At 39.9% G+C, this 27,820-nt stretch overlaps 1 protein-coding gene across 1 annotated transcript; it reads right to left on the bottom strand.

The window, feature by feature from the left end:
- Positions 1 to 10: 10 nt before the first annotated feature.
- On the bottom strand, positions 11 to 27,548 carry smad3a (SMAD family member 3a). Its single transcript, XM_077564236.1, has 8 exons — positions 26,754 to 27,548; positions 7,334 to 7,527; positions 7,110 to 7,244; positions 5,966 to 6,091; positions 4,556 to 4,768; positions 4,305 to 4,442; positions 3,838 to 3,982; positions 11 to 1,624 (listed from the first exon to the last, which is right to left on the bottom strand). Exons 1-8 carry the CDS (start codon positions 26,954 to 26,956, stop codon positions 1,501 to 1,503), a joined length of 1,278 nt encoding a protein of 425 aa, XP_077420362.1. The 5' UTR covers positions 26,957 to 27,548; the 3' UTR covers positions 11 to 1,500.
- Positions 27,549 to 27,820: the final 272 nt, after the last annotated feature.

Below are 27,820 nucleotides of genomic sequence, written 5' to 3'. Positions count from 1 at the left end.
AATATAGATATACAGTTTGTACACACATATTTTTTTATTTCATAGAAAAAACAAACGTACAAAGCAACACAACATTTTATAGACAGGAGAAAATAAAGGACATACTGTAATTGTATACCAGACATTCAAAATGAAGCAAAATGACAACTTATCCGGATGACCTAATTGAGCAATTTGGAAAAGCACAAACAGTCACTAAAGAGTGTGTAAATAATACTTCTCAGACTACAGGGTCTAATAAGAGCCCTTTGAGGACTTGTACTGAAGCGCTCAGTGACACCACTAAAAGGAGTCGTGGTCCAGATTAGTAGATGCTACTTTTTCTGAAACAAATTGAACATTTGAAGGGTTTGACAGTCATCGCCCAGCTGTTAGTGACAACACACTTGCTTTTATGTCCCAACAATGTTAAATATTAGCATCACTGGGCAGGCATTAATGTCAAAGCTGGATTTATGAAAACACACTTTAATGTAAGGAGATACGTGTCCATGTTCAGGTAGTGGAATCTTTATTTTATACGTAAATGTACCCACTGCCAGAACCATAAGACTGAAAATTCTTTCATCCATCTTTGATCATCTTTTGACAAAAATCATCAACATTATAAAGGTAAATGGTCAAATAATAATCAATAATATAAACTAGATAGTAAAAATACAAACTGAGCGGAGTTATTATTTACACGCTTCCGTCTAAACTTTTCCCTTTATTAAAAGCTGCATGGTGAAAAAGTTCCTACTAGAAAAAATAGAAATCATGTGTCACATCAGTCTTTTCTGCGGATTTCTGTATACAATTAGGCTGTTGTTGTTGTTTTTTTACAGTCCTGAGAGTTTAAACATGAATATAAAGTAAGGAAACAACAGCACTTTCTCCTCAGGTACAAATGTTGAGTATGTGAGATGTCTTCGATCGCTTTATTGTGGATGCCTGCTACATGTCAGCTATGACAAATCACACGCATAACAAGAAGAGTGTGTGTAGCAAATTTGCATTAACAGCAGGGGCGGAGCTATGTGCTGGCCAGGCGACTCTCTGGCCACCCCTACATAAGATGGTGCAGATAATTAATTCCAATTATCCTTTGGGAATTTGTATGAAAGCATGTCAGACATGTTTTTAAGACACCTGGGGTGTGTTTTAAATTTCGCAAAAGAAAAAAGTTACTCTCATCAGAAACCCAAAAATGAATTGGAGGTTAAACAAGGTCTTAGACACGAACTCTTTCTCCAACAATGCATTGTGACATACACTATGTACAACATAAAAAAACAAATAGGAATCTCTTAATTGAACAACAAAAACAGCCCCTCATTGAGAGGTGACAAAAACATTCAACAAGCAGAGTTCATACTAACATGGTCTTGCTTTAATGCACTTGTCCCCTTTTGCCACACAAGAATAAAACATGTCCTGTGTATAAAAAAGTGCTACTGACAGCTGGTGGGGATGAAGAACAGGCTTGTGTCTCACTAACATAGATGGGAAGGAGGTTCCCTAGGAGACGCTGGAGCAGCGGATGCTGGGGGAGCCCATCTGCGTCAGCACTTTGTCCAGCCACTGCAAGGGGCCGTTGAGGTGCAGCTCGATCCAGCAGGGGGTGCTGGTCACCGTTTGCCGCCTGCAAATAGATCCAGCAGCATTTGAATGAATCAATGAATGTCAGCAAACTTTTACTACAGTACAATACATTAACAACTCGTAAATGTTCTTCTTTTCTCAATGAATTGAAGAGAGTCGAGCAGGTCCAGAAGATTTCAATCATTCAGCTGGAGAAAGTGATAGTGAGGTGTGCGTTGAGGTGGACAAGTGGGAGGTCTTGGCTGGCCCAGTGATGGGAATCCTGTTTTTAAGTGTCTCCACATGACAGCGCTGGAACGCCGCCGCTCCCGGCGCAGCGGCTTCTCCCCTGTGGGCGCTAATCATTCTTACTATCAGTGAGTCAGACAGGAAAACTTGGAGGGGGCAGAAGAGGGAAAGTCTGACATCTCTTTTTGACACAGTCCATGTGTGTTTGTTTAAAAATAGCCTGACGTGCCAGCTGAGGCTGGCCTCTATTGAGACATGCCAGAAGACGTCTGACAGCGGGGGAAGATGGCCTCTTGGAAGGGGCTTGCTCCAGTCAAGTGTGAAATACATTTAGGTGCAGGTGCAGTAATGTCCTTATGAGAGACTTTATATAGTCCACTTTATAAAAATCCACACAACATAGTGACAAGAGACTAGTGTAGTAATGAGTTAGCGATTCCAATTGCACACTATAAAAACAGTTGGATCAAAAATGGACCGATCCTCTACTTGGGTCAATTTGACCCAACTTTCTGGGTTGTTTTATACATAATTACCTCATTCTTGACTCAGAGTTGGGTCAAATTGACCCATATAGTGGATTAGTCCATTTTTGATCCATAATTTACTTAGGTTACTTTTGACCCAACTGTTTTTAGAGTGCAGCAACTGTCACTAATGGTAAATGGGCTGCTTCTTATGTAGCACTTTATCTCCCCCATATGGGGCCCAAAGCGCTTTAAAATGCCTCACATTCACCCTTTCACACACACATTCATACACCAGTGTTCAGCTGCTGCCATGCAAGGCGCTGTCAGGTCCACTGGGAGTAAATCGGGGTTCAGTGTCTTACTTAAGGACACTTGGGCTACGTTCACAATGCAGGGAAATGCGACCCAGATAGGATTTTTTGCCCAAATGCGAGCTGTATCTAACTTTTTTATGTCAGTCTGAACGGCTCAATTCCGATTTTTTTCATATCCGACCTCGGTCACTTTCATATGTAGTCCTAGATCGGATACGTATCCGAATTTTTGCAATGCGACCGCAATCTGAACAGCCAGGTCGCATATATCCGACCTCGACGTCATCAAAAGTCCAATGTGATGTTCCGCGCGGGCGGGGGTATTAAGCTTGATTTATGCTTGACGCATCCGCAAGGTCCGCTCGGCTTGGGAGATGTACGTGAATTTAGAGTTGTGACTTTATATTTGACTTCAATTTAATCCCACTTAAAACTAAGTCTAAAGATGACATTTGTGGTGGTGATATTAGTCATTTAGCCACGCAGACGGCTCATTTATTACGCGCGGCAATGACGTGACGTCATCGTTAGGTAGAGAAAAAAAGGCGGGCTTCCGTGAGATGAGGCGCTCGAACAGGCTCGCCTCATTTTCACAAAATTATTATTATTATTATATTAATATTTCTACCTCCTCCTGCATCACTCCTCTGTTGATATGAGATGGTAAAAATATGAGCCCCGATGACGGACTTGTAAAAGTTCGTGGCCCTAACACGCTGGACCATACATATTTACTTCTGCAAGCGTTGTGAGTGACGTATCTTCTTCTGCGCATGCGGGTCACTTTGGGGACGCAATACGTCAACACAGCAGACAGACTAATGTCACAATTAATAGGTCATTTGAACGTTTACTTCCCCAAAAAATCGGATTTCATCAAAAAAAAAATCTGAATTGAGCATTAAGACCTGCAGTGTGAACGTAACGTTGGTCACCAGGGGTGAGGATCGAATCCACAACGTCACGGATGGGAGACAACGACTCTTACCACTGAGCTTGCCGCCCAATAATCACAATATCTGGAATTTTAGTGGACTTTTTATTTAAACACATAATTCCACTTCAAATCTTGATTCAAATCTAAAACAGAACTAATAAAAAACAACAAAAATCCCATATTAACCTCCACATTATGCCACACTTATTCCCTTTATTAATTCACAACATATCTCATATGGAGTACATTCAGACGATATTTAATTGCCAATGCAGTCTTAGGCACTAAATGATCTGCAACGTACCTGTACTCGGCCCCCCAGCCCTTCACAAAGCTCATGCGAATGGTGCACATCCTGGTGAGTTGGTACACGGCCTCAAAGCCCTGGTTGACCGACTGCGCCAGCAGTGCAGCAAACTCCTGGTTGTTGAAGATCTTCAGATTACAGCCTGACAGACGACAGGAGGCCAAAACAATGCAGTCAAGTCAGACGCGTGAATGGAAAGTATAGTTGACGGTGAAAAATAATGACAAACTTCTCATGCAGTGTAGAATGTGAGCTACTTGTCTGTTTTGTCAACGCCACTGTTGTGGGTAAGAATTCCACCAATAGACAAACAATGGACAATTTTGAGAGTCTTCAGTTCACTTGACATGCAAGTTTTCGGAATGTGTGAGGAAGTCGGCGCACACAAAAGGTCTAACTACAATTCTTCTTCAGCCCCCACTTTTTTCACAATCTCCCATCTCCATTGCATGTCCTGATCTCACCTGGAGGGATCTTGCAGACAGTGGCGGGGTGCCAGCCGTAGCGCTGATTACAGTTGGGGCTCTGCACGAAGATGGCGCTGTCGCTGAGACACTCGGCGAACACCTCACCTCCGATGTAATAGAGTCGCACTCCGCGGCCTTGAAAGAAGCAGAGTGGTTAAGTCCTCAGGCAAACAACAGCAAGAAGATACGAGCAGCCAAAGTCACGAGAGCGTCGAACGTGAACGGTCCACTAGCACGGAGATGCCTACCAATGTGTCTGCGTGTGAGCTCCACTGCAGCGTTGCGGTTGACGTTGGACAAAAGGCCCAGGCAGAAACGCTCAGAGTTGGAAGGGTCAGTAAAACCGTCGACCGTCAGCGAGGGCTGCGAGGCGTGGAAGGTCTCGCCTACACGCTGGTTTAGCTCATAGTAGGAAATGGAGCACCAGAAGGCCGGCTCGCAGTATGTCACGGGCTGGAGATCTGATGGAGGGAGACTTCAGATCAGCACAAGCCACACTGAACCACATGAAATAATGTGGATTCGTGGAATCAAATGGAATTTATTGTCATTGCAGGTCAAAAGTACGGATCAACAAAATTGTCATGTTTCGGTTCATTCGTGAAACCGGTAATGAAATCAAGATCACAATATTTCATCCATGGTGGTCCATATGAAATTGTAAATATGATTCAATGTTGGCGCGACTTGCCACTCGTGAAATGTTATGGCGAGCCGCACGTATTGCGGGAGTGCAAGCTTGGCTTGGACAGTTCAAATGATCCCGCCCCCTTTCCGCCTGCTGTTATGAAAATGCAATGGAGGCCGTGAAGTGTCGTTCCATTCAGTGTGGTGTGGTAGCGTGTTGTGCGGGGCTAATGGAAAAGCGGCATATGTCCACCAGGATCTGCCTGGAAGAGCGGGATGAAGTGGCTGGGGAGAAGGGAAGCCTGGGTTTAAATTTACAGTGCATCATTCAGCTTTGCTCCTGTTTCACTGTGAGATGACGTCCGATTATTCCTATGAATGTGAAGTTTGTCTGAGATGGCCAAAATTGCATATAGTGTTGTGGAAAACGTCAGTTCCAGACAGCGACTGAGCAGCCACAACAGAGTCCAGTGATGATGAGGACCACATGAACATGAAGGGACAAAACCTAAGTGTGGAAAACATTATACTGAGCCTGCATCACATCATTTCAATATCATCTGCAGCATCCCATAAGCTTTTACCAGACAACTAGTGGAAACTCAAGCTTCAGTGTTGGGACACTGGAGCCAGAAATTGCATGACAGTTTTCAAAAATTTCCTCTGGTTTTGTTCATTTGCAACATTTCGTCCTCTGCTTTCATGTATGCAAACAAGCTGCTTAGGGTCTGATGTTATTTCGTCTGGAGTTTTCTGCCAAGACCCCTGGTGTTTTCCATCCTGACCTGATAAACGCGGGATATTGTCACTGATGTCTGTGTGGCCGGAATGCTATCTTGGCTGTTTCACAGCTCACACAGTGCAAGGAAAACAAAAGGCTCTTTCATCACCTGGTTTCCTCTGACAAAAAGGAGTCAAATCAAACACAGCTTTCCCACTGGGGAGACTTTTGGCTTCTATCACAACATTTGTCTGCAAGTGAAGGCGGACAGACTGCAAAGAAAGCAAACAAAGAAACACTCGGTCCTTACCCAAGTTATTGTGTGTGGGGGAAACGGGATTGGGCGACAGGTTTGGTGAGCCTGTGTCCATGCTGTGGGTCATCTGGTGATCGCTGGTCTCGCCATCCTCACTGAGGTAGCCCGGAGGTGGCGTTTCTGAACATGCAAACGCAGGAAGTCTCATTTAAATATATTGTTGCTGCTATGTGAAAAACACTTATGTCCATTCTTTACATTTTTACGTTCTTGGGATGAAACTGAATGCAGTTTATATATATATATATATATATATATATATGTGTGTGGGATGTGAAAAACACTTATGTCCATTTTTTTAAAAATATATATAAAAAAAGAGATAGAAAGAGATGTGAAAAACACTCATGTCTATTTTTTGAAACTGAATGCAGACAAAAATGTAAAAAATATATCAATAAAACAAATAAAAAATGGACATAACTGTTTTTCACATAAGAGCGACGATTGTACTTTTGCCATAATTGTTTTTTTTTTTATCATATTCTAATATTTGATATCCTTTTTGTGGATTTTCACACACACATATTGCACATTGTGTGTGTGTGTGTGTGTGTGTGTGTGTGTGTGTGTGTGTGTGTGTGTGCGTGCAATACAAATAACATGTTATTTACCATTATTCCTTCCTCTGTGTACATTGTTTATATTGTAGATATCTAGATATTTTATTATATGCTACTGTATTTTATTTTGCTATTTTATAAAAAAAATGTAACTTATGTTTTTACTCATTTCTTATTGCACTGACAAGGGGAAATCGTCCACAATTTCGTTGTACATGTGTATAATGACAATAAAGGCATCCTATCCTATTACAGTTATTTTTGACCAACGGAAATAGCTTGAAAACCTACATTATTTTTGTATATGTGGGCATTTATATATTTTTTTCTTTCAATTTTACACTATAATACACACACAAATGCTGTCCCCCTCAAACCAAAAAAAGGCAGGCTACATTAATAATCATTCATTTTACATTCTACATAGTGTATTTTCCTTTTCCAAAAAAGGACATGAATAAGTCCCAAATGTGGGCATCACTTTAAAAAAAATAAAATAAAAAAAATAAAACAATAAACAGCATAAACCAATCCGATCAGGGTGCTGCGGGTGTTGTTGTAGGTGAAGGTGGTACCTGGTATATAGTTACTCTGGGGCTCAATGCCAGCAGGGAAATTGGTGTTTTCAGGGATTGAATGACTGTAGTCATCGAGAGGTGGAAATTCACTCGGGATTTCTGTGTGTCTGGGTACCAGCACAGGAGGGAGGACTGTGTGGTGGACACATAGCACACAGACGGGTAAGAAAGTAACACAAACAAAAACAAAATGTGTCTTGAGCCACGGATGAACATCTTACCTGGAGTTTCTACTCTTTGGTAGTGGTAGGGGTTGACGCACACCTCGTCCTTCTTCGTGTGAAAGGCGTATTCGCACAACTCCACTGCCCGCAGTTCATGGTGGGACTGCAGGTCGGGCCAACGCCACAAACGACAGTAGATAACATGGGGCAGACCTTTTCTGTGGGAAACTTGCAGACGGCCATCCAGAGACCTGCAGAAAGAAGAGAGGCAAGAGAGAACAGTTAGGAGCTACAACGGGTGAAATATATTTATGACTTTTATTATGTTGCATAACACGCATACTCGCTGATCGAGGTTTGCAATGAGTGGTACTCTTGCGCTAGAGATTGACATAATGGGGTTGGATCTGATCATCTGTGAGCACAATGACCCGCAAAAAGTAAACACACAGCTTATTATGCAATAATTCAGTAGGACATCCATCTGTTGCTTCATAAGTCAATAAATGTGATATTCAACAGCTAAAAGCTCAGCGAATTGTCATCTGGGATGGCTTTGGGTTTTCTTTTGCAAAAGCTTTCATTCACCGCTTCGTTCACTTTGCAAGTGTTAGTGAATTGGAATAGTGGCAATCAGCGAACTCGGTCAAGTCGACCACAAAAATGTGTTTACCCAAAAATGGCTGCCTACATTGTTGCAGACACACACACTCAGTCAACAAAGGACTTCATTGCCATGGAAGAATACACAAAAGAAAACAAATGCTTTGGGGTCGCTTCAAGCTAAAAAAAAAAAAGAAAGAAAAGAAAGGAAAATTACAAACAAAATTTTACGTAATTACTGCAAACCGGAGCTGGAGCTTGGAGACAGGAACATGGAACATGTCGCGCACCGTTGACAACAAGCCAGCCGGCTCATACTATTAAAGGTAACATATTTATAAAAAAATAAAAATAAAAAATCTCTTTACTTCACTAGCACTAGCTAATGTACAGTAATGTATCCGACCATCACTTGTTAGAACACACTCTATGGTGTTTCTAAACCAGTGGTTCTCAACTAGTGGGTCAAGACCACCAAAAGCTATTAGTATTTTTATTTGGATTTTTTAAAAATATATCTTGCGTTTTTTTGGCCTTGGAGTCCTCTTTTTTTGTTTCGGTCAAGATTTTTCCTTTTTGACGCATTATTCCTTCTCCTAAGAACTAGCCCTCAATAAAGTTTTTGTGAAATTGGAACCAGGTAATTAAATGATCAGACCTAGCAACGTCCTCAAACGTTTCCACAGTAATGTACGTGCAGACTATACTGTACTGTATATATGTGTGCATGGGAACGTACAGCATACAATTCAAGTCATAAGAATGGAAAGTAGTAAAGGAAGTGAAGAAAGCCAAATTCCCAAAGTACATGTGTGATATCAAATGTCATGAATGAGGAAACCGCATGTGACAGGATTTCCTATCGTTGCCTTTTACAGGATTATGAGCTGAAATTAGGATCAAATGTTTGGTGCCTGTCCAGAAACCTGAGCAGGACAACAAAAAGCAACACACTAGCTATTGCAAGGGTTCTACGTGGGAGGTTGTGTTCTTACAATTTGTTTAGGAAAGGGCTGGACTCACATGCTCTAACATGCATGCATGTGACCTCCTATCCAAACAAATAACTGAGCTGCTTGAGTTACTAAACACACAACCTCTGAAGGTTAGCATTTGCTCAACTATTTTTATGGAAATGTCTGTGGCCCGCTAAATTGTATATGCAGGATATATGAAACATTATCCTTATTGATGGAAGTTTACAATTACAGGATACTTACTAGCACATTTCCACAAAGTGCTACAGTTCTACTTTGGTTCTCCAAGGTACAGTTTGGATTGATAAACCTGAATGGGGCTTGCATTTTCACTTACAGGATGCGTAAGGATCCTATATTCACTCGATCTATCTGAAGAGTGTAACATCATAGCAGCACATATACTGTACCTTACACTTCAATGTTAGATTAACTATGTGGCACTGGCTTTCCTGCTCTTTCATCTGCCACTGCTTTTCACGCCTAACTGTTTTGTCAAACAATTGTGATGACTTAGGTCAGATGAGCACGACCCGAGTGTCCAGACTGCAGTTGCATTGGATAAATATCTGATTTATCTCCACATACTGAGTTATACTGTTCAAGTTGACATGGGGGGGAAAAGACCTTTAGCATAAACATAGCCTCTGCAACTAAAGATAAAAAAAAGAGACAAAAGCTTGATAGCTGAAGAGCATCAACCATATTAGTAAAGGATTGTGATACACTCATTGGGACATATGAGGTAACCTTTTGGACATTAAGAAAAAGTAACTTGTAAAAGTTTTCAAGTGATGCAAGCCGCTAAAATGTCTCTTGATAAATTGTCCAAAGCTCCTGCTGAAAAGAGGGAAACATGGAAAATACATTAGCAAAGAGGAAAAGTGAATGGAAGAAAAACATTGACTTCAAACCATTAATAATCACAATTCAACTTGTGGTTATGAAAATAGCTCTCTGAACGTGTAACTACTGTAAAAATGGCATTCAAGTAGCGATATTGTTCAGGTTCTGCTGTAGGGTGTTCCCTTTTTGGACGTGAAAAATAAAAACAGCTGGCTTGAGTGTAGATGTGTGAAATGATGTGATGTCTTTGGTATGCGTCTTATGTCTCTGCTGCTGCGTGGGTGTCTGCTGGGACGAAACACTGCGTGGGCTCACACAGACATGCACAAAGTGCAGTGGCATTAGTTGCTGCCGCGTCGTCCTACTTTGCCTTATTTTCTTTGAGAGGCCCCTTTTAACCTCATTATTACACTTTGAATTGCCTGAGGACACTCTAAGCTACAGTATTTCCTCAATTGTCATCGTATTAGCATTAGCCCACTACTGGTCCTTTTACATTGCTCACTGATTCTACTTATGTGTTGATGTCCTAAATGTATATTTGGTTTAGTGGTCTGTTTGCTGTAGACTGAAGTTATCATGTAATAAAAAAGTCCAAGTAATCATATCAATACTTCATAAAGCAACACGGATTATGTAATGCAAGATGCTGTACAAGTGTATTCATATGTATTTTGTGCTTTTGTGTGTCTTATCAAGATAAAAGTGTATGAGTAAGTAATAGTAAAAATAACACATGGCAGCCCATGTTGCAGGTCACGGACACTTCTTGCTGTATGGCTGTTCGAGCCAAACACTGTCAAGCTGAAATCCAGAAGGACAGACAGGTCCAGACACACACTATTTGCCCTTCATTCCACTGACTCACTTCTGTGAGGACATTTACAGTGTTGATGAGAAACGGCAGTGAAAATGGCACCAGTTTCACGCTTCAGCTTGCTGCTGAGAGGAAGAAGTGGCAGCACTTTCTAAACAGCCACAACACGAAAGGATGTTTAAAGGCAGGAGGCTGGTTGGTGAGCAAGATGAACAGGAGGTGTGGGCAAAAGTGCAGAGAAGTTGCACACGGACAAACCCATGCAAATGAAAACATAACCACATTTGTTTTGAAATTGTTATTTTCTCATTTTTCAAGATAATTGGTTCATTGTTAAATTCAGTAAAAGACAGATGTAGACATTCATGCATGTTTATCGTGGTTACAAATACGGCAGAGTCCTTTAAAGGGGAAGTCAACCACCGCCCCCAAAATTTTTTGGACAATAATATGTCCTATGCAGCCCCACTAGTCTAAATACAGTATTCTGGTTAATATTGCGTTAGTGGAATATGAGTTAAGCAGCAACATCAAGCAGTTTTTATCAATATCAGAAGGCAACCATTTTGCCACTTGCTGTCGAGTGAAAATGACATCACAGTTGCATAGGTCTCGGGTCACAACCAATCACAACTCAGCTTCAGAAAACAGGTGAGCTGTCAGTCGACAGCAAGTGGCAAAATGGCCACCGCCTGAGATGGATTAAAAACGGATGGATTTTGCTGCTTAACTCATATTCCACAAATTTTTAGACTAGTAGGTCACATTTAACATATTATTGTCAAGAAATGCTTAAGGTTGACTTCCACTTTAAGTCAGTTAACTGAACTTTCAATGTAACTAATGCTGCATTCGAGGATGGTCAGAAGTTGGATCTATCCGAGTTGTATTTTTCCAGTTACGACCTGAAAGTGTTCAAGGTAAAATTAAACAACCAAAATGGCGGATAGTGATAAAAAAACAAACATATTTTGATCCTCAAAACTCATTTTGACCTCCAGCAAACTTATCTTCTCGCAATTTTGCTTCATTTTTTTGTTTCTATTTTATTTCATAAGCATTTCATACAGTTCAATAGCCGTAGAATTTCATGCAGGGAGTTAGTGGCATACTGTCACATACATTATGTGTTATGTGGAGTTAAGTCGAATATTTATGAATGAAGAAAGCTATCAAGTTTTACACTCGAGTATATTGTGTTTTACCATTCACAGTCTGTGCTTCCATCTGTGAAGTCAGGGTCCTTTCCCCCCCCAGACTTCGCAAGTGGGATTTCCGAGTTCACACTTCCTGGTTTGAACTCGGAAAAGTCCGACTTTCGGCCGTCCTTGAATGCAGCATACACCTTGCAGGTTTGAACGATTAATTCTGTTTTACCTTCACTTGTCATATCATGATCAAATCAAGCTCAGAAATAATAGTAATACTCTTTGCAAATTGGGCAATCATGTGTAAAATGCGAGAAAAATGGTTTGTCAGTGAACGTTTGCGTGTGCATCCCAGTGTGACGTCTGGAAGCCATAGAGCCGGCTCAGACAGAGCAGATTGAACTTGACAGACTTCAGATGGAGGACAAAATAAACAAGGCGAGGAAAGCCTATTTACTTTGAGAGACACACACATGTGTACAGGTTTACTACTCTTTCTCACACACACATGTACACACACCCCTCAAATCTTTTGACACGGCCCTTTGAACTTTCAGCATTTCTAACTCCCCCAAAAAATACAGAAGTTGCTGTTTGTTGTCTCATAGCCAGGATGTTAGAACATTTAATTGTCAGTAAAAATATGAACACATAGCACATGCTATGGAATTTTGGGGTAACTTAGTTTATTCAAACATAAATAGGAGGGTTGGGGCTGGCTAAAGAAAGGAGGGTGCTGCTGGACAAAGGACTGGCAGGGTGTCTCAAAAGCTCAGGGCAGCTCAGAGTGTCTGGGCCCCGTGACCCCCACCGCTATCCCCCCTCTCCTCCGTCTGTCTCTACTCCCCACTAGTCTACCTCCATCCTTGCACTGAGAGAAGGTTGTGTTGGGAAGGAGAAAGGATGGGGGATCATTGGACTGAAATTGTGCTTCTGTAGTTCTTGGAAAGTCCTGAAGGCAACTACTATCAGAGCGAACAACTGCAGAGTAAATTGGACTCTATTTAGAGTGGGACCAAATAGACTCAGTTTTAGAGTAATATTTACACTTGGAAGAGAGTAAAATAAACTGAAGGTCGTGAGTTTGTTACTTAACCCTTGAGTGACTTTTATTTTATTTTATTTCAATTCTTTATTTACTCTCTTCCAAGTGTAAATATTACTCTAAAACTGAGTCCCAATATTAGAGTTAAATTTACTCTACATCATCTACTGTGTACTTATTTTGAAATCTGGACAGCCACCTAAATAAATCATGTCATCCCAACACTTTCACATAACAGTCCAAGCGAATCATGTCTGTTGCATTGCGTTCATATTGTATGATTGAGTGATTGCTTGGTTACATCTTAATTTACCACAACAGAATATGCATCTTTCGATATGAACCTGCCAGCATTCACTTTTTCACAGATGAAAAAACAATTCAAAGTTTGAATTTCTCTTCAAAAATCATTAAGTGGAGTTTGACATTCAAGCAGAGACATTTATTTAGATAATTGCTATTTAAAGCAACTTTTACTAAAGTGGCACATGCCAGAGAGTTGCTTTGTGTCTTTAAGTGGTGGAAAATACTTCATTGTCATGAGGAATTGTAGTCATTCACTCGACTCTCTCCAGGCTGGGCTGCCCGTGTACAGTATGTCTACTGGTTTCATATATCACATGTATTTCATCGGTCACAGCACTCTCCAACCCAATGATATCCCTTGTGGGACACGGTCAAACTGGCTTTCGCTTTTCCCTCCCAACCGATTATTTCCCTCAGCATCCCATTCTTTTGCAAGGAAAAGAAGCATCTAATAGCTTTTCCAGAAAGGGTGGGAGGTGTGTGTGGAATAAGTTCCTATGGTTCACTTGCACCACTGGAGGAATGTACTTGAAAGCCACAATGTGTAAACTTTACAAGGGTTTTTCCTCCCTGGAATTCAAGAAAATTATACCCCTGGCATTTTAAACCCAATACAATTAAAATACATAAACAAATAATCAACAACAAATACCATAGAGGCTGTAGTACTTAAGAAATAAAAATAAATAACAGATGATTTGCATCTTGCCTTTATGGCCATACACTATGTTGCAGATAAAAATAAAACACTCCGTAGACATGTGTTTGTTGTGCCACCTCCATTTGTTTTTCATTCACAAAAACAAGTTCCATAAATTAGGCCATAAACAGGCTGTGTGATGACCAGAGCAGCCTGTGACTTTCAAAATAATAATGAATGATGATTCAAATGTCCCAAATGGGATCAATAAATGAACTCAAATGCCAAGCATTATCGTAGAGCAAATGGTAGACACGTTAGCCCGGTCTGCAGGCCAAGGAAAACTAAATTTAATTCATTTTCTTAGACCGAAAGTAATTTTCAAAGGAACATATCATTCAACATCTGTATAAGTTATCCGGTTACATTTCCATTCTAAAATCCAAGAAACTGAGACAATTGACATTCACTATATGGTGAATATGAACTAATGATTGTCCGTTATGCTTTTTTTGGAAGGGCTGATACTGATAACGACTATTGTCAAGGACGCCGATAACCAATAATAATATTGGGAGCTGATTTTTGAAAAAATATTAAATCCAGCTTTTTTTTTAAGTATATGTTTATTTAACAACTTTTAGGGATCATAAAATATTGGAGTTTAATAAAAAAAAAAAATCTTAGTCAATTGAAAAAGTTCAGGGATCTTCAGGGGCAGTAGCATAAAAACCTAAACAACTAGCTCCCTAGTGTTTTCCAAAATTTCGAAATATCTGAAGTTTTAAATTCTAACTTATCTTAATTTTAATTTCAACCAAAAACAGAAGTTGCTGGGAGTTCCCAGCGTCAGCAGCATCTCTGAAAATTTTAATCATTAGTTCCCTGAAGTTAGAACTTTTTTGAATAAATCTACTTTCGGCCATATGATTCTTTAAAATGGCCGATGCCGATATTCGTCAAAATGCTGAATATTGGCTCTATGAACAAAAACAATTTTCTTGTAGTCTGAGCTGGAGTTCGTGCTGTGTTTGAAGCCGGAATCTTGTTTTTTTTCAGTTTCCATCCCAAATTTGTTGTACGCTAGCTAATACAACACACCTGGGTATAGAGGCGAAAGACTAATCGAACCAATCTGTCAATCTGAAAGAATGACAAATGCTAGTTGTCGTCTCCAACATTGGCCAACTTACTGACCCCCATTAACGAGTCCTTATCATAGGACTAACTTGGATGTGACTTTGAAGCTTTGTCTTTTATGCCAGGTTGTATTCCTGCACATGGCCAGTTGTAAACCAGCAATCAGTGAGCACAAAGGCAGGTTTGTTGTCTGGTGAGCATGTCTGTGTGTATGCAGCTTGTGCATGTGCAAGCACGTGCACGCACTCACCCCGCAGATAGACGGCCAGGGCAAAGTCAAGGCCAAGCTGTCTCCTTAACCCCTCCGGCACAAACCACAAGGCAAACAGCAGCCTACACCCTCCCAAAGACTCTGCCAGCCTCAAAGAGCATTGCCCTAAGCTAACACACACACTGACATGCGAATTACGTAGACTCATATCAAATGTGTAGGACTAGGAATTCTCATTAACTTATTACCGGCATTAGAGTTGACCGTGCAACCGCATACTAAATCCCATTGACTTCTACCCTCAAATGACTCAAAAAGAATGAGAGTAATGAGTGTGCAAAGAGAGACTTTTGACCCCAATGATCAATGTTTCAAAGGTTATTGAAAGCACACCAAGCCACTATGATATTATGATATACAACAAGGCAATACAATTGTTATTTTTATTTTTCCATCAAATATATCTTCATGTCAATGTGTTTAAGTCCAGACAAATTATTTTTCTCAATTCACTTAATTCACTAAAAATGAGCACCAAACAACAACCTCTAATGCTTTTGTGACATTTTTGTGACATTTTCTTGATGACTTTGAAATTGTAGTGTATTGGCTTGGCCAGGCTAGTGTCTGTATATAGGCAGTGGCCGGACAATGTGGCATACTGGCCAGCCCTGAGCCGCTGGGCCTCTGTAATGTTCTGTTCAAATATTTGCGCTAAACTTATGAAAACTGAATGTGGCAATGACAAGCTACTCAACCAACAAGTGCCCTACAGTCCAACTGGATAACATAACAGAAAAGCTCACACAAATCACTCCTCAGAATATCACACTGTACCAAGCGTCTACTGTATAAGTGAGTACAACCATGAGTGAGTGTAGTGGAAAATGGGCTATAGTCGATACACAGTAGTTGTGTAAATAAACATCCCTGACTTTATTTGCAAAATATGGTATATTCGGCATTAAAAAACTTGTGACATGTCTATAAATTGCGCTCTGTTGTGATAACAAACCACTACTAACATTTACTACAAGTCTCTTTGTATTTCACAAGTGTACTACGCCAAGCATTCTCAGTCATTCATTTGCCAACCTTTTATTTATTTGTTTTACTCCCAGCCACTAACACACCTTTGATCTTGATAGTTCCCCCCCACCCCCACTACCAGACACAACACAAGGATTTGTCTACAGCACTCTTTCAACGACACATGAACTTGACACTAAACTTCTAAAACTGCTTAATGAGACAGACCATTAATTAATATAACATCCAGAAAATTAAAAAGTTGTGACATCATGGAAGAGGGCTTCAAGCAAGGTACAAAGAGCAAGTAGCAAGTAAACAGCCACAAACATGTCTGACAACAAATCTCTGGTTAGTGTGAGTATTTTGAAAAGCAAGCCTTTTTACAATGCCCTGTCATCTTCGGAGGCCATCCAGGATATTTATTTCTCCTTCGCTTTTGTGTGTGTAACTGTGACGTCATGCAAGAGGCCCCTTACAAGGTAAAAGAACTTCTCTGTACACTAGGGCTGGGTATCAATTCTCATTTCGATTCACAAGAGTTCAGTTTGATTTGGTTTCCATTTTTCCCGATTCAATTCAATTCAATACGATATTGATTAATTATCAATTATTCTTAAATGTCAAGGAAATTATAAAAACAAACAAACATTAAATTCCAAATGAAAGCTTTGCAGAGGTAACTGGTTAAATGATTAAGTTTATTAATGACAGTAACATGTGCTCTTTTCCTACGCCTGTTCCCACTACGCTGTGGGGTCAGGTCGGAAAGTAACACGTGTTATAATCACTTAAGTGTTACACAAACATTGACATCAGCAAGGATGAGATGAAAATGTTTTCATAATTCTAATTCAATAATTGTAAATATAAATTAAAAAGATTGTAAATTGTCTTAAAGTGCAATAAGTCAGGTCTTTCAAAAATGTAAGAAAGTACTTTTCATAAAAACAGTAAGATACAAAAAAAAATCAGCCTTTAAAATTCTATTTTCTAATACATTTATAGGAAAAGGAGATATTAAAATAATCAATTCCTGGTTTTATGAATCGATATCAGGCTCAAAAAGGAAAATGTATTCAATATTGATTATTATTATTATATGTTTTTTAAATCCAGCCTTATACTGTACACCAAAAAAATGTGCCTGAACACAAGAAATATAAATCTATCAAATAATTGATGATATTAAATACTTCAATTTTTGAGCGTGAATACAAGAAAATCCATGGACCATATAATACCCGAGGACAGTGAAAAACTGCTTATGAAGTGCAATTTCGGGGGAGCTATAATGTTTAAGTGCAATTGTTATTATTGAGCAATTATGGTAGTTTGGTATTCTTATAAAGAACAGTCTCTTCTCAATTCCATGAATAGCAAAAATGATGTATGCATATAGGTATGTATTTATGTATTTACTGGATTTTATTTTTTTTTACTCAACAAGAAATTTGAATTTTGCTTATTTACAGAGAAAATATTATGAATGGTAAAGCTACAGACAGCATTACAGAGGAATCTCTCCCTTGAGGCTCAGTGAGAAAAAGCAAACATGAAAGCAACACACATGAATCCTTCCATTATTTTTGCTACTTCTGTTTTCAGCTGATGCAAGGTCTCTGAACCTTAGTTCAATGTTCAAGTCGAATAAACAATAGAAGTTGTTACTTACAATAACTTTTAAGCAAAACAACAAAGTAGTTTGGCTGTGTCCCTGAGCGATATGTAAGTGTACGAGGAATAACCGTTGTATCTATTTGAAAACATCAATTTATTGAAAGCTCAGATGGCTCAGCTTTCCTTCAGCAAATGCACGTATATAATACATTTCTTTCATGAGCTTGAAAACATGCATATATTCTCAAAGATCCTCACTCAAAAGTGACCTGAGTTGTATCGATCGGCAAATGGTGCCCACGCACAACAATGTGTGAACAAATACAAAGCCTGCTACAATTACTTTAGTGACGTTTATGAACAGTGAAGTTTATGGAGTGAATCATCACTCCAGTGGAAAAGTCAAACAGTAAACGTGACCACCCCCCACCCAATTTTGGCCAAACTCAACCATTCCACATGTAAATCTAAGAATACAAATTGGTGAATAATATTAATATTTAAGTTGTGACTTTTCTGCAAAACTGGTGCGTACTCTCATAGTTGACTCATTTAAAGTTTAACCGTGTTTATGACCAGTTTGTGACTATCTCCAGTTGACTGCTTCTGGCAAATGGGAACGATAAAAAGCAGGCAGAGAAAGAGGAAGGAGGTAAGTCATTAACCACAATTCCACAAGTGTTCTTTGTTGACTGACTTGAGCCTGAAGGTGGACAGGGAGGGGTGTTACCGTGTTACCATCAAGCGTTTAGTGTTGACTATGCTTCAAAAAAAGAAAGAAAAAAGAAAACTCCTTGTCAAACCACAGTGACCTCAAGGACAAGTACTGTAAAGATGCAGCCCTTTGGAGATGGTTAGCCAAACCACATAAACATTAAAAGTGTTGCTTCCAATTTAGAAAATGTGAATTAAGAGGGTCACTGTTTACAATTAAGCAACAGTGAAATTGAAGCATGTTACCAACGAAGTAATCCTCCCTCACCTAGAACACTTGTTACCATTAAATAACAAGATTCAACGTTTTCATCTATTTAATAGGAAAAAATGTTTTATAAAGAAAATGAGAATTAAAATGATTCGAATTATCTTTTATTTATGTATTTCCTTTTTTAAAGAAAGAAAAATACCTCAAACTGCAATTTAAGGCACATACTCCTACATGGAGAGTGAATGACAAACTAGCCTATGTTCACGTCATTGAAAAAGAGGCAAAGAAAGGTCACAAAGCTACAGTTGTCGGACTACCGGTACTTTAATAGCAGACAGCTGTCCACTCACTGCTAGCAGCTAGCGACTAGCCGCTAACACCGGAGACTTATGCCCAATCACACAATGATGGCGTAATAAACTAGAGGTTTCTTAGTGCCCTAAATTAGCAATTGATAATTGTTGGGATGGCGACGTGTTGATGCTGGCATGCAGTGGCAATGAAAAACTATGATAAGGCAATCCCAAATGTGTAGAAGGCAAGACAAGCTTGCCGTCAGCCAGTCACGCTATCATGCAGGCCAACTTCAAAATAAAAGCCTACTAAGGCTATTGCATGGCATCAACGTATTCTTTCTTGAGCTTTATTTTGAAGTTAGCCTTTGTTCAGGCGGCATGTTACTTTATTGAATGTTTGTAGCTTTCTTGCCAAGTCACAGCTGCAGCACACCGTTGCCAAAATATGCTCCCATACATGCCACTGACATGATCGAGAAGGTTTTTTTCTCTGGCATCCAGGGGTGAAAGTGGCTAGAATTTCTTGCTGGAACTCCCTGACATAAAGGTCACTGTGCAGCCAGAATGTTTATTTTTATTTTTATGATGTGCAAAATAGCAGATAACAAAAAAAAATGACGTGCACACATTGACGTGACTCCACAGATACACAGAGAACGGAGCCGGTGGGCAGAACTCCGTGGGATAAATAAATAATAGATATGTTGGAAACGGATTACGCTACACAAGCACACTGGAACAATTCATAAGCACTTTATGCTATGTTCACACCAAAATAGGGGGAAGTGTTCCGCTGTCGTGCCAAAAGTATTTACCCCCGTACAAAAATTGCATCCCCTGCCGTGGGATATTATAACTTTTACCACAGAAAAGTGGAAATTCTTCAAAAAAGTTCCTTGTAAACTGATATTTAAACTTCAAACATCTGGAACAAAACAGTAACATCAGTCGTCTGAGCTTTTTCTATGTATATCTTAGATTTCCTACTGCGTGTCTTGTCATTGAATGAGTGCTTGCTTTTCTTTTGCTTCGCCGCAATAAATACTTTTTTTTGTTTCAAAACAAAGCCCATGTGTGTTTTTATGTATTTATTGAAAAACATGCATTGTACCACAGAGAAGGGATAAAAAAAAATTACGGGGGTATTAAGTGGCTGCCCGTGTTGTTGCACGCAGGTGACAACAGACAGGATGCTGTGTGTGACGTAGTCCATCCCCGAAGCCGATGTGGCACATATTTCAGCCTATCAGGCCGCGAGACGAAATGCGAAGAAAGTTCACATTTTTTAACTTTGGCGAATTTTCCCCACACCGCACCATGTCTCCAAACGCGTCCTCCGCGCCGCCCCACGCACGCGCCCGTCCGCGTGATATGCAATCGCTCACGCTCCCCCCGCTTTTGGTGACTTGTTGTTTATGTAAATCTGACGTTAGTAGATTTTTTTTTCTTCTTAGGTGGCAGCCTGGCAGGTTATTTAACATGGGGTTTTGACAGTTGCCATCATATTTTCGGACCGGTCCAGAATTTTTTTGGGCCAACTTTCACCCCTGCTGCCATCATAGTGAATGTGGACTGATCTTGTTGCCGTCACGTGAATGTGCTTTTAAATTAGAAGCAGCTTTTTGGATATCATGGCGAGGTTGGCATCATCCATGTTTGTTGCGCCTTCGTGTGACGTGTGTGCTTCCCAAAGTATCTCAGAGATGACGGTACAGCGCTTATGAGTTTCGCAATATTTTGAACGTTCTGTATACCTTTATTAACATATTTTAATAGTCGGCATGTGGATGTTTGTGACTCGATTCAGATTCTGAATCGGGATGCATCTAAGAATCTGAAATTTCCCGCACCCCTAATATGTATGTATAAGTATATATATATATATATATATATCCATCCATTTTTTTAACCCGTCTTTTCATTTTATAAACAGTGTCCCATTAACCACCAAGAAATCCTCACGTTAGAATTTAGCTGCGCTACGTGTATTTGTCGTACGTTTCTGAGTTTTTTCCTCTGAATATTATCTCCGGCTGAAAAAATATATATATTTATACGTGGACCTAATACGCCGCTGCAACTGTAACCACTGCAATGGAGAGAGATTTATTGCATGTGTTATATAGTCATCTTCCTAGAATAATGGCCTAAGTCTTTTTTTTTCACTTCCCCCCCCCCCAGAAAACACAAAAACGGAACCATATTTATACTGATTATATTACTGTAATAATAACTTTATTTTTTTAGCTATGGATGTCGCCAGCATCATGGGGAGTTTTTTTTTTCAAAACGGGACTATTTTAAGAAGGTGATGATATTTAAATATACAATGTGTGTATTACTGTATAATTCTATTTGTTGTGTGTTTATCTTTACACTAAACTACAACTGGGGTGTCATTAAACAGCTTAAAGCGCACTCAGGGAAGGAAGAATAATATACACGCCACTCGCTTGCTGAAAGAAACAGGTACATTCAGGAGGCTTTCACAACGCAGGAAGTTGCATACATGCACGGTGCATGTTCACCAGCATGGCTCAGATGAGATGTGAATAAAATACCTCTAGCTTTCTCTTGGCGAGATCATTTGTAAATCTAAAGCTAAACGTCAATCATGGCAAAATTCAAGTGTAGGAATTATGAAGTAACTTTAGAGGGGAAAAAACCCCAACAAAGAACAATAGTTCTACACATTTTTTCCCATGAAGCAATGCAACAATCAAATTATTGGTGAGAGTAAGATGTTAGTGTATTTTGGGCTTAACAAAGTTTTGTGAAACATCCATTTTATACATACGGATAACATGCATGGGACCCTCAGGTCTTATATTTGGATTTTGACCAAAACAGCGCAATTGCACACATCCTCATGCAAGACTTCATGGATTCAATCTACATTATTGGGAAAGTTAAAAGAAAAATGTTTGAACACTAGCATCTTGGCACAAACTGCATTTGAAGTTAAATGTTAACTGTAAATTGAAAAGCAGCCAATCAGTTGTAATCACTCCACCAGCAGGAGTAGCTACAGCCTGAGTCGCTCACTGGTGCGCTAGCTAAACCTCATCTTCAAGTGTCAGGGAGAGAAAGGAGCTGACCTCAACGTGGACAGGCCTCAACATGCGGTCAGCTGCTCTCGGCATGCCGGGACACGGAGAATTAATAGAACCAGCAGCTCTCAATGGGACACTGTTAGGTCACACTGACAGCAAATTGTGATCCTGGGTCATCTTCATGCGCTCTGCCTCTTCCCCTCCGCATTAGTGGTGGGAAATACGAAACCTGGATCACTCCGAACATTGTATAAATTTCCGGGTAGGCTTAAGTGTGAATGCTGCTGGCCTGGGCCGTACGGTATGAGCTGTGATATGCACACTTGTAGCAATGAAGAATCTGGGAGTGCCCTGTGTGCTCTTCAGTTTCAGCAAACACATGGTATGTGATTAAGTCTAAATTATAGCCTCTATGTGTTACTTTTAACAACGTTGCGCACATTCTGGAATACACTGTTGCTGTTGCAAGAGAGAAGAGAGGTCATATTAGGGCTGGGCGATATGGCCCAAAATTCATATCACGGTATAAACTGCATCCCTTCACGGTAACTGTAGATCTATACTATAGAATTAAGTGTGGGGGGGTATAAATAATTTGCTTACTGGTTTACATAGTCCTTTATAGAAGCTAAAAAAAATTTTTTTTTAAATAAAATAATACATTTACTTTGGATAACATTTATTGTACAAACCTCGAATCCAAATTATGCATATGCATATGGTTTGCGGTGTGCAGGCTAACTAGATTTCATAGGGGGTGCGTGGTGAAGGAACTTGTGTGCATGCCACAAAACTAACTAAAAATTAATATTATTAGGGCTGCAGCTATCAAATATTTTGGTATTCATATATCCTACTGAAAATTTTAAATCTCAGTACATTACTGTATTTTTTGTTTACAAGTATTTACTGTATATAAATTACAGTTACTTACTGTTTTTACTTTTACAGCAATTCACTGTAATCAAGTATACAACCGTTTTTGTATTTTACGTAATTACACAATATAGTATGTCGTTGTAAAATCCATCCATCCATTTTCTTAACCGTTTATTCCTCAAAAGGGTCACTGGAGCCTATCCCAGCTGGTTTTGGGCAGTAGGCAGGGTACACCTTGAACAGGCTGCCAGCCAATTGCAGGGCGCTCAGAGACAAACAACCATCCACACTCAGTCACACCTCGGGACAACTTAAAGAGTCCTTAATTAACCTGACATGCACATCTTTGGAATGTGGGAGGAGACCAGTGCATCTGGAGAAAACCCACACAGGCACGGGCAGGCCACGCAAACACCACCCAGGCAGGCCGAAGCCCGGACTTGGTCTCACGCACTCAGCATTGGGAGGCGGACGTGCTAACCAGTCATCCACAATGCCACCCTGGTTGTAAAATCATTCCTCGTTCTGCAGCTGAGTGCATAAATGAATGTTAGCTGTAATGTTGCCTGTTTATCGGAGAAATGTGATGTGAAAACAATGCAGACTGCCCTCGCGCTAAAATATTGTTTTTGTCCTTGCTCCGTCGACAATACAGGGTCCGCTATTTGCTTCTTCTCCTATAGAGATACCCAGCAAAATCCAACAATCTTTACAGTATTTACCTGTAATCCACATATATGCGTGCCAAAACATAGTTGCTGTAAAATATACATTATTTTACTACTAATTACAGTATACAGCAAATTACTATACATTGTTTTTGCCCATAATGTACTTTGTTTTACACACAATGCATTGCTGTATACAGTTAAATACTGTAAAATTAAAAAAAAACAAGAAAATGCTGTCATTTTTTACTGTAGATTTTATAGAAATTTGTTACAGTGTATGCGCACTTGTTTACAACTGACAGTATGCACGTGTTGACACTCAACGTTAACAATGGGGGGTGGGGGGGTTGACACTCGACGTCAACGGTAATGCGATGACGTCGACCAACATGCGCTAACCGCGGTAAGACAGTAGAGTCGAAATCTCTACCTTCTGCAAAATGTATACCTTATATTGAATATACCGTTTGTATCACCCAGCCCTAGGTCATATAGTATTTTGGTTTGCTGAATCCAATCTGAATTGTCCAGTAAACTTAAGCAACCCCAAGTTGCTCCTGATGTTGAGTCAATGTGGAATTTATTTTGTTTTTATGTCAGAATTTGCAATCATTATTGCGGATAAAATGGCTGAATGAAGTCAAATGGTAAAAGTGCATTGTGTACTAAAATGAAGAATGTAATATATGCTTATTAATGTTAAAAAGGAAGAAGACACAATGACACTGTTTCAAACTAGAAAAAAAGTGTGTGAAAACCAAAACATTGTTAAAGCTACTGCAATCAAAAAATCTAACTGCACATACCGTTCTTCACATACACACCACGCACATTACGTCACATCCGCAGACAGGGCGCGGGAAATTCTAACACAAATCCAGTCTGAAAACTATTGGCCAGAGGCTTGCGGGAGTACCCATTGTGAACAGCTAAGGTGTTAATCGACTAAATAGAAGGCATTTCAGTCATAAATGGTCAAATAAAAAGTTTACTGTAAAGTTATTTTGGGGGGAAAAAGTTCCATATTGCAGCTTTAAGTTGCCAGTTGAGTGAGAGTTTACATTCAAAGATTTGAGCTAATAAAGCATATTAACTTTGCTTTACAACTCGCTTGATTGCAATCTATGTTACACTTTGCTTAAGTGCTCCATTTCTTTCTCCTTTCAGTTTTCTCTCAAGTAAATTGTGCTTCCTTTTCGTGACCCAATGCCGAGATGTTAATAAAGTAAAAGCAGAGCTGTTAGTGAGGGCACAACATAACTGAGGTTACAAAGCATGGACTGGACACAGTTACATGAGATTGTACAAACCGCAGTTGTATAAATGGAGTCAGCTGGCAATGAGTTGTCTTAATTTCTTTCAGTGTTCATAGTAATAGTTTGTGTTGTGTGCAGCGTTGCTGTGTTTTCTGTCTGCTGCAGTGAATAACTTGTATATGTCTACATTTGCAAATTGAGTTTAAAAAGTCATAAAAAGCTTTCACTCTCCACCCTTTTTGTTGCGTTTAGTGTAGCTGCACACTACTTACTGGACGTCATAACAGTTTCCCACTATTGCAGAAGCATGACTATTTTCCACCCATTTTCTATATGGCCTTTCCTGTTCAGGGTTACGGGGAGCTGGAGCATATCTCAGCTGACGTGAGGTGAAAGGCAGACTACTCACCAGTCAATCACAGGGCACATACTAGACAGACAACCATTGGCACTCGCATTCACACTGTCATTGGGCATTACATTGGGAACTGAACCCATGCTGCACAAAGGAAAGTCAGTCAAGTTAACCGTTACACCAACAGTAACTTGGCACTATTATCTTGCAGTGGAAAACCAACCACCCTGAAATGTGGCAAGTCAAGCCAAGTTAAGCCACGGCAGGCCGAGTAGGAAGGGAAGAATGGGACTTTTATAACCGTAGCTGGAGAAATGAGAGTTTGCTTACTGTGCGTTGCTGATTTGCCAGTAAGCAAGACACTGTGACTGAACCTCCAACTACTCTGCGTTAGTAACTCATATTTAAGTTGTCCTGTAACGCTTGTATAAATGGCTGTATTAAAGACATGCTATACTGCATTATCACCATATAAACAAATAATTTCGTTGAGTACTGACCTGATACAACATGTATTCTTATATTGTTTTTATGGGTTTTTATAGCATAGTGAACATGCAAGTACATATTTAAAGTTGCCCGTCAGTGTAGTTACGCAACACTGAGTAATTAAAGAGTAAGAGTAGAAAGAAATTGAGAGTAAGAAGAGGAGGCTGGGAGAATAAATGCCTGTATGTGTTGCTGCTCCATGTGTGTTAAAATAGCAGTTGTTTGAAGCTTTATAATAACTGTGACATCTATGATGTTTTGCAATATTCACTATATTGGCATTAAGATAGAGGACTTTCATTGGACTAGATTATATAGTTTGGTTGAACAATGTTGATGTTTACATTTTGCTTCATTTATTTTTGTTCTATGTACGTTTCACAGTAAACTTCAACTGAGTGTGACAAATAAACGTCTTGAAGCAAGCATGCTTGGCCTCTAATTTAGAGAACTGTGCGGATTGGTGGAAAATGTATCCCCCTCAACAAATGGGAGCTCACTGTATATACGCGTACGTTTTGGCATTTATGTTTGGTTGAGTTTCTTACGATGTAAAATATGTGCCTTTTGTTGATCACAAGGCTACTATTGATGATTTCAAAACCCCAAATAAACAATAGAACAGCATGTGCTTAAACCTACACTACTAGAAACGTTGACCCGTTATACTAGTGTCATTTAAAGACATACACATAAAATGATTTGACTTGACTCTCTAATGACACCTGTCCTCCACTTTCCAGTCTAGTTTATTGCATCTCCACGCTGTTGAATGCCCTCCGAGAGAAGAGCGAGAGGAGGCCAGCACTGGCACATAGCGCCAGAAAACCAAGCAGATTAAGGACAAGTTATATAACTTGGACTCCATTTGCGCCTGTGCATCGCATTGCAATGCATAGCTACGAAAAATGTCCTCCACTCTTGCTTTGCAAAGTGTGTTCGCTGGCATATGTGGAATGAATATATGAGCAACAATTTACAAACTGTCCAACAGCACTGACTTTTTTACGTTTTATAAACATACTTTATGTACGAGGAAGGAAGCGGAAATGAGGATGATATTATGTCGTACTGCAGAAAAGACGAATACATTCAAGTAGGTGTGTAATTTGGTGGCACAACGCCGTAATTAACCTGCCCGGTGGTCAGCACGAACTCCTCTTCTTACCTTGGTATAGTGATGCATTTTGTGTTGATATTCTGCGTGGTGATGGCTTTCTCCAGTTCGTCCAGTTGTCCCGTCTTCTTCAGCTTCTTCACAAGACTTTTCACCGCCTTTTCACACCACTTCTCCTCCTGGCCGTTCTGCTCTCCCTTCTTCCAGCCCAAAAGTCGTTTGACGATGGGGGGAGTGAAAGGAAGGATTGACATCTTCTATCTTGCGCTTGACTTCTTCTAATGGCCACAAGTTGGGCTTCCGCGGGGAATAAAAACCGAAGCGAGCTGTCTTTCAAAGCGAACCGGACGACACGGTCGAAATAGTTATTTATCCAATGTTTGAATATGGTTCAAGTCCAACCGTGGCATCCCGGGGTTTAACGTTGCAGTGAACTCTGTCCGCCTGACTGGAGCTCATGAAATGTGTGATGGCAGTCTGTTGCGCTTTGGAATTAGTACGCCTCCGCCAAGAAACCTAGTCCCGTCTATACGTTCTCAAACGAAGGTTATTTTAAGACATAGACCAATGAATGTCGCGCCAAACGTACTATTCTTCTCCAAATTGACTAAAATAAACATGTGTTCTTCGAAATGTGGTGCCCTAATCCTTAATAAATGTTTTATTTTAAGTTCAGAGTCATCCGCGGCGCTGGTTCCATCGTGCGAAGTCTGCATGAAATGCAAATGCTGGAGCTGCTGCTGAGCGTGTCTATTGAAACTTCAGACTGCAGAGCACACTCTCCAAAAGGCCGTCTAAGCAGCTGAACAATTGCGCAACTCATTCCCCTTTACTAATGGTGCACTTGCACTAAAAACGCAGGCTGCTGTGCCGAATTAAGACGTACGTAAGCCCTCGAACTGGAGTTATGCAACACTGGACAAGATACTATTGTAATGGCCACTTTGTTAGCATATGATTAAATATATAACAGTGGAAAAGAAACATCCTTTTTAATGAACTGACATGGCATACCACTTTAGAACTACCGAGGGTGGTCAATTGATTGGGACTCTTACACAGACTGTTTTCCACCATCCTATTGCATTCTTTTGTAACTAGTAACAACAAAACACTGT

This window comes from Vanacampus margaritifer, chromosome 4 (genome assembly GCF_051991255.1).
Source record: "Vanacampus margaritifer isolate UIUO_Vmar chromosome 4, RoL_Vmar_1.0, whole genome shotgun sequence".
In the NCBI taxonomy this organism is placed as follows: Eukaryota; Metazoa; Chordata; class Actinopteri; order Syngnathiformes; family Syngnathidae; genus Vanacampus; species Vanacampus margaritifer.
Note: the sequence above shows the minus strand (reverse complement) of the source record. Positions and strands in the feature narration are given on the sequence as shown.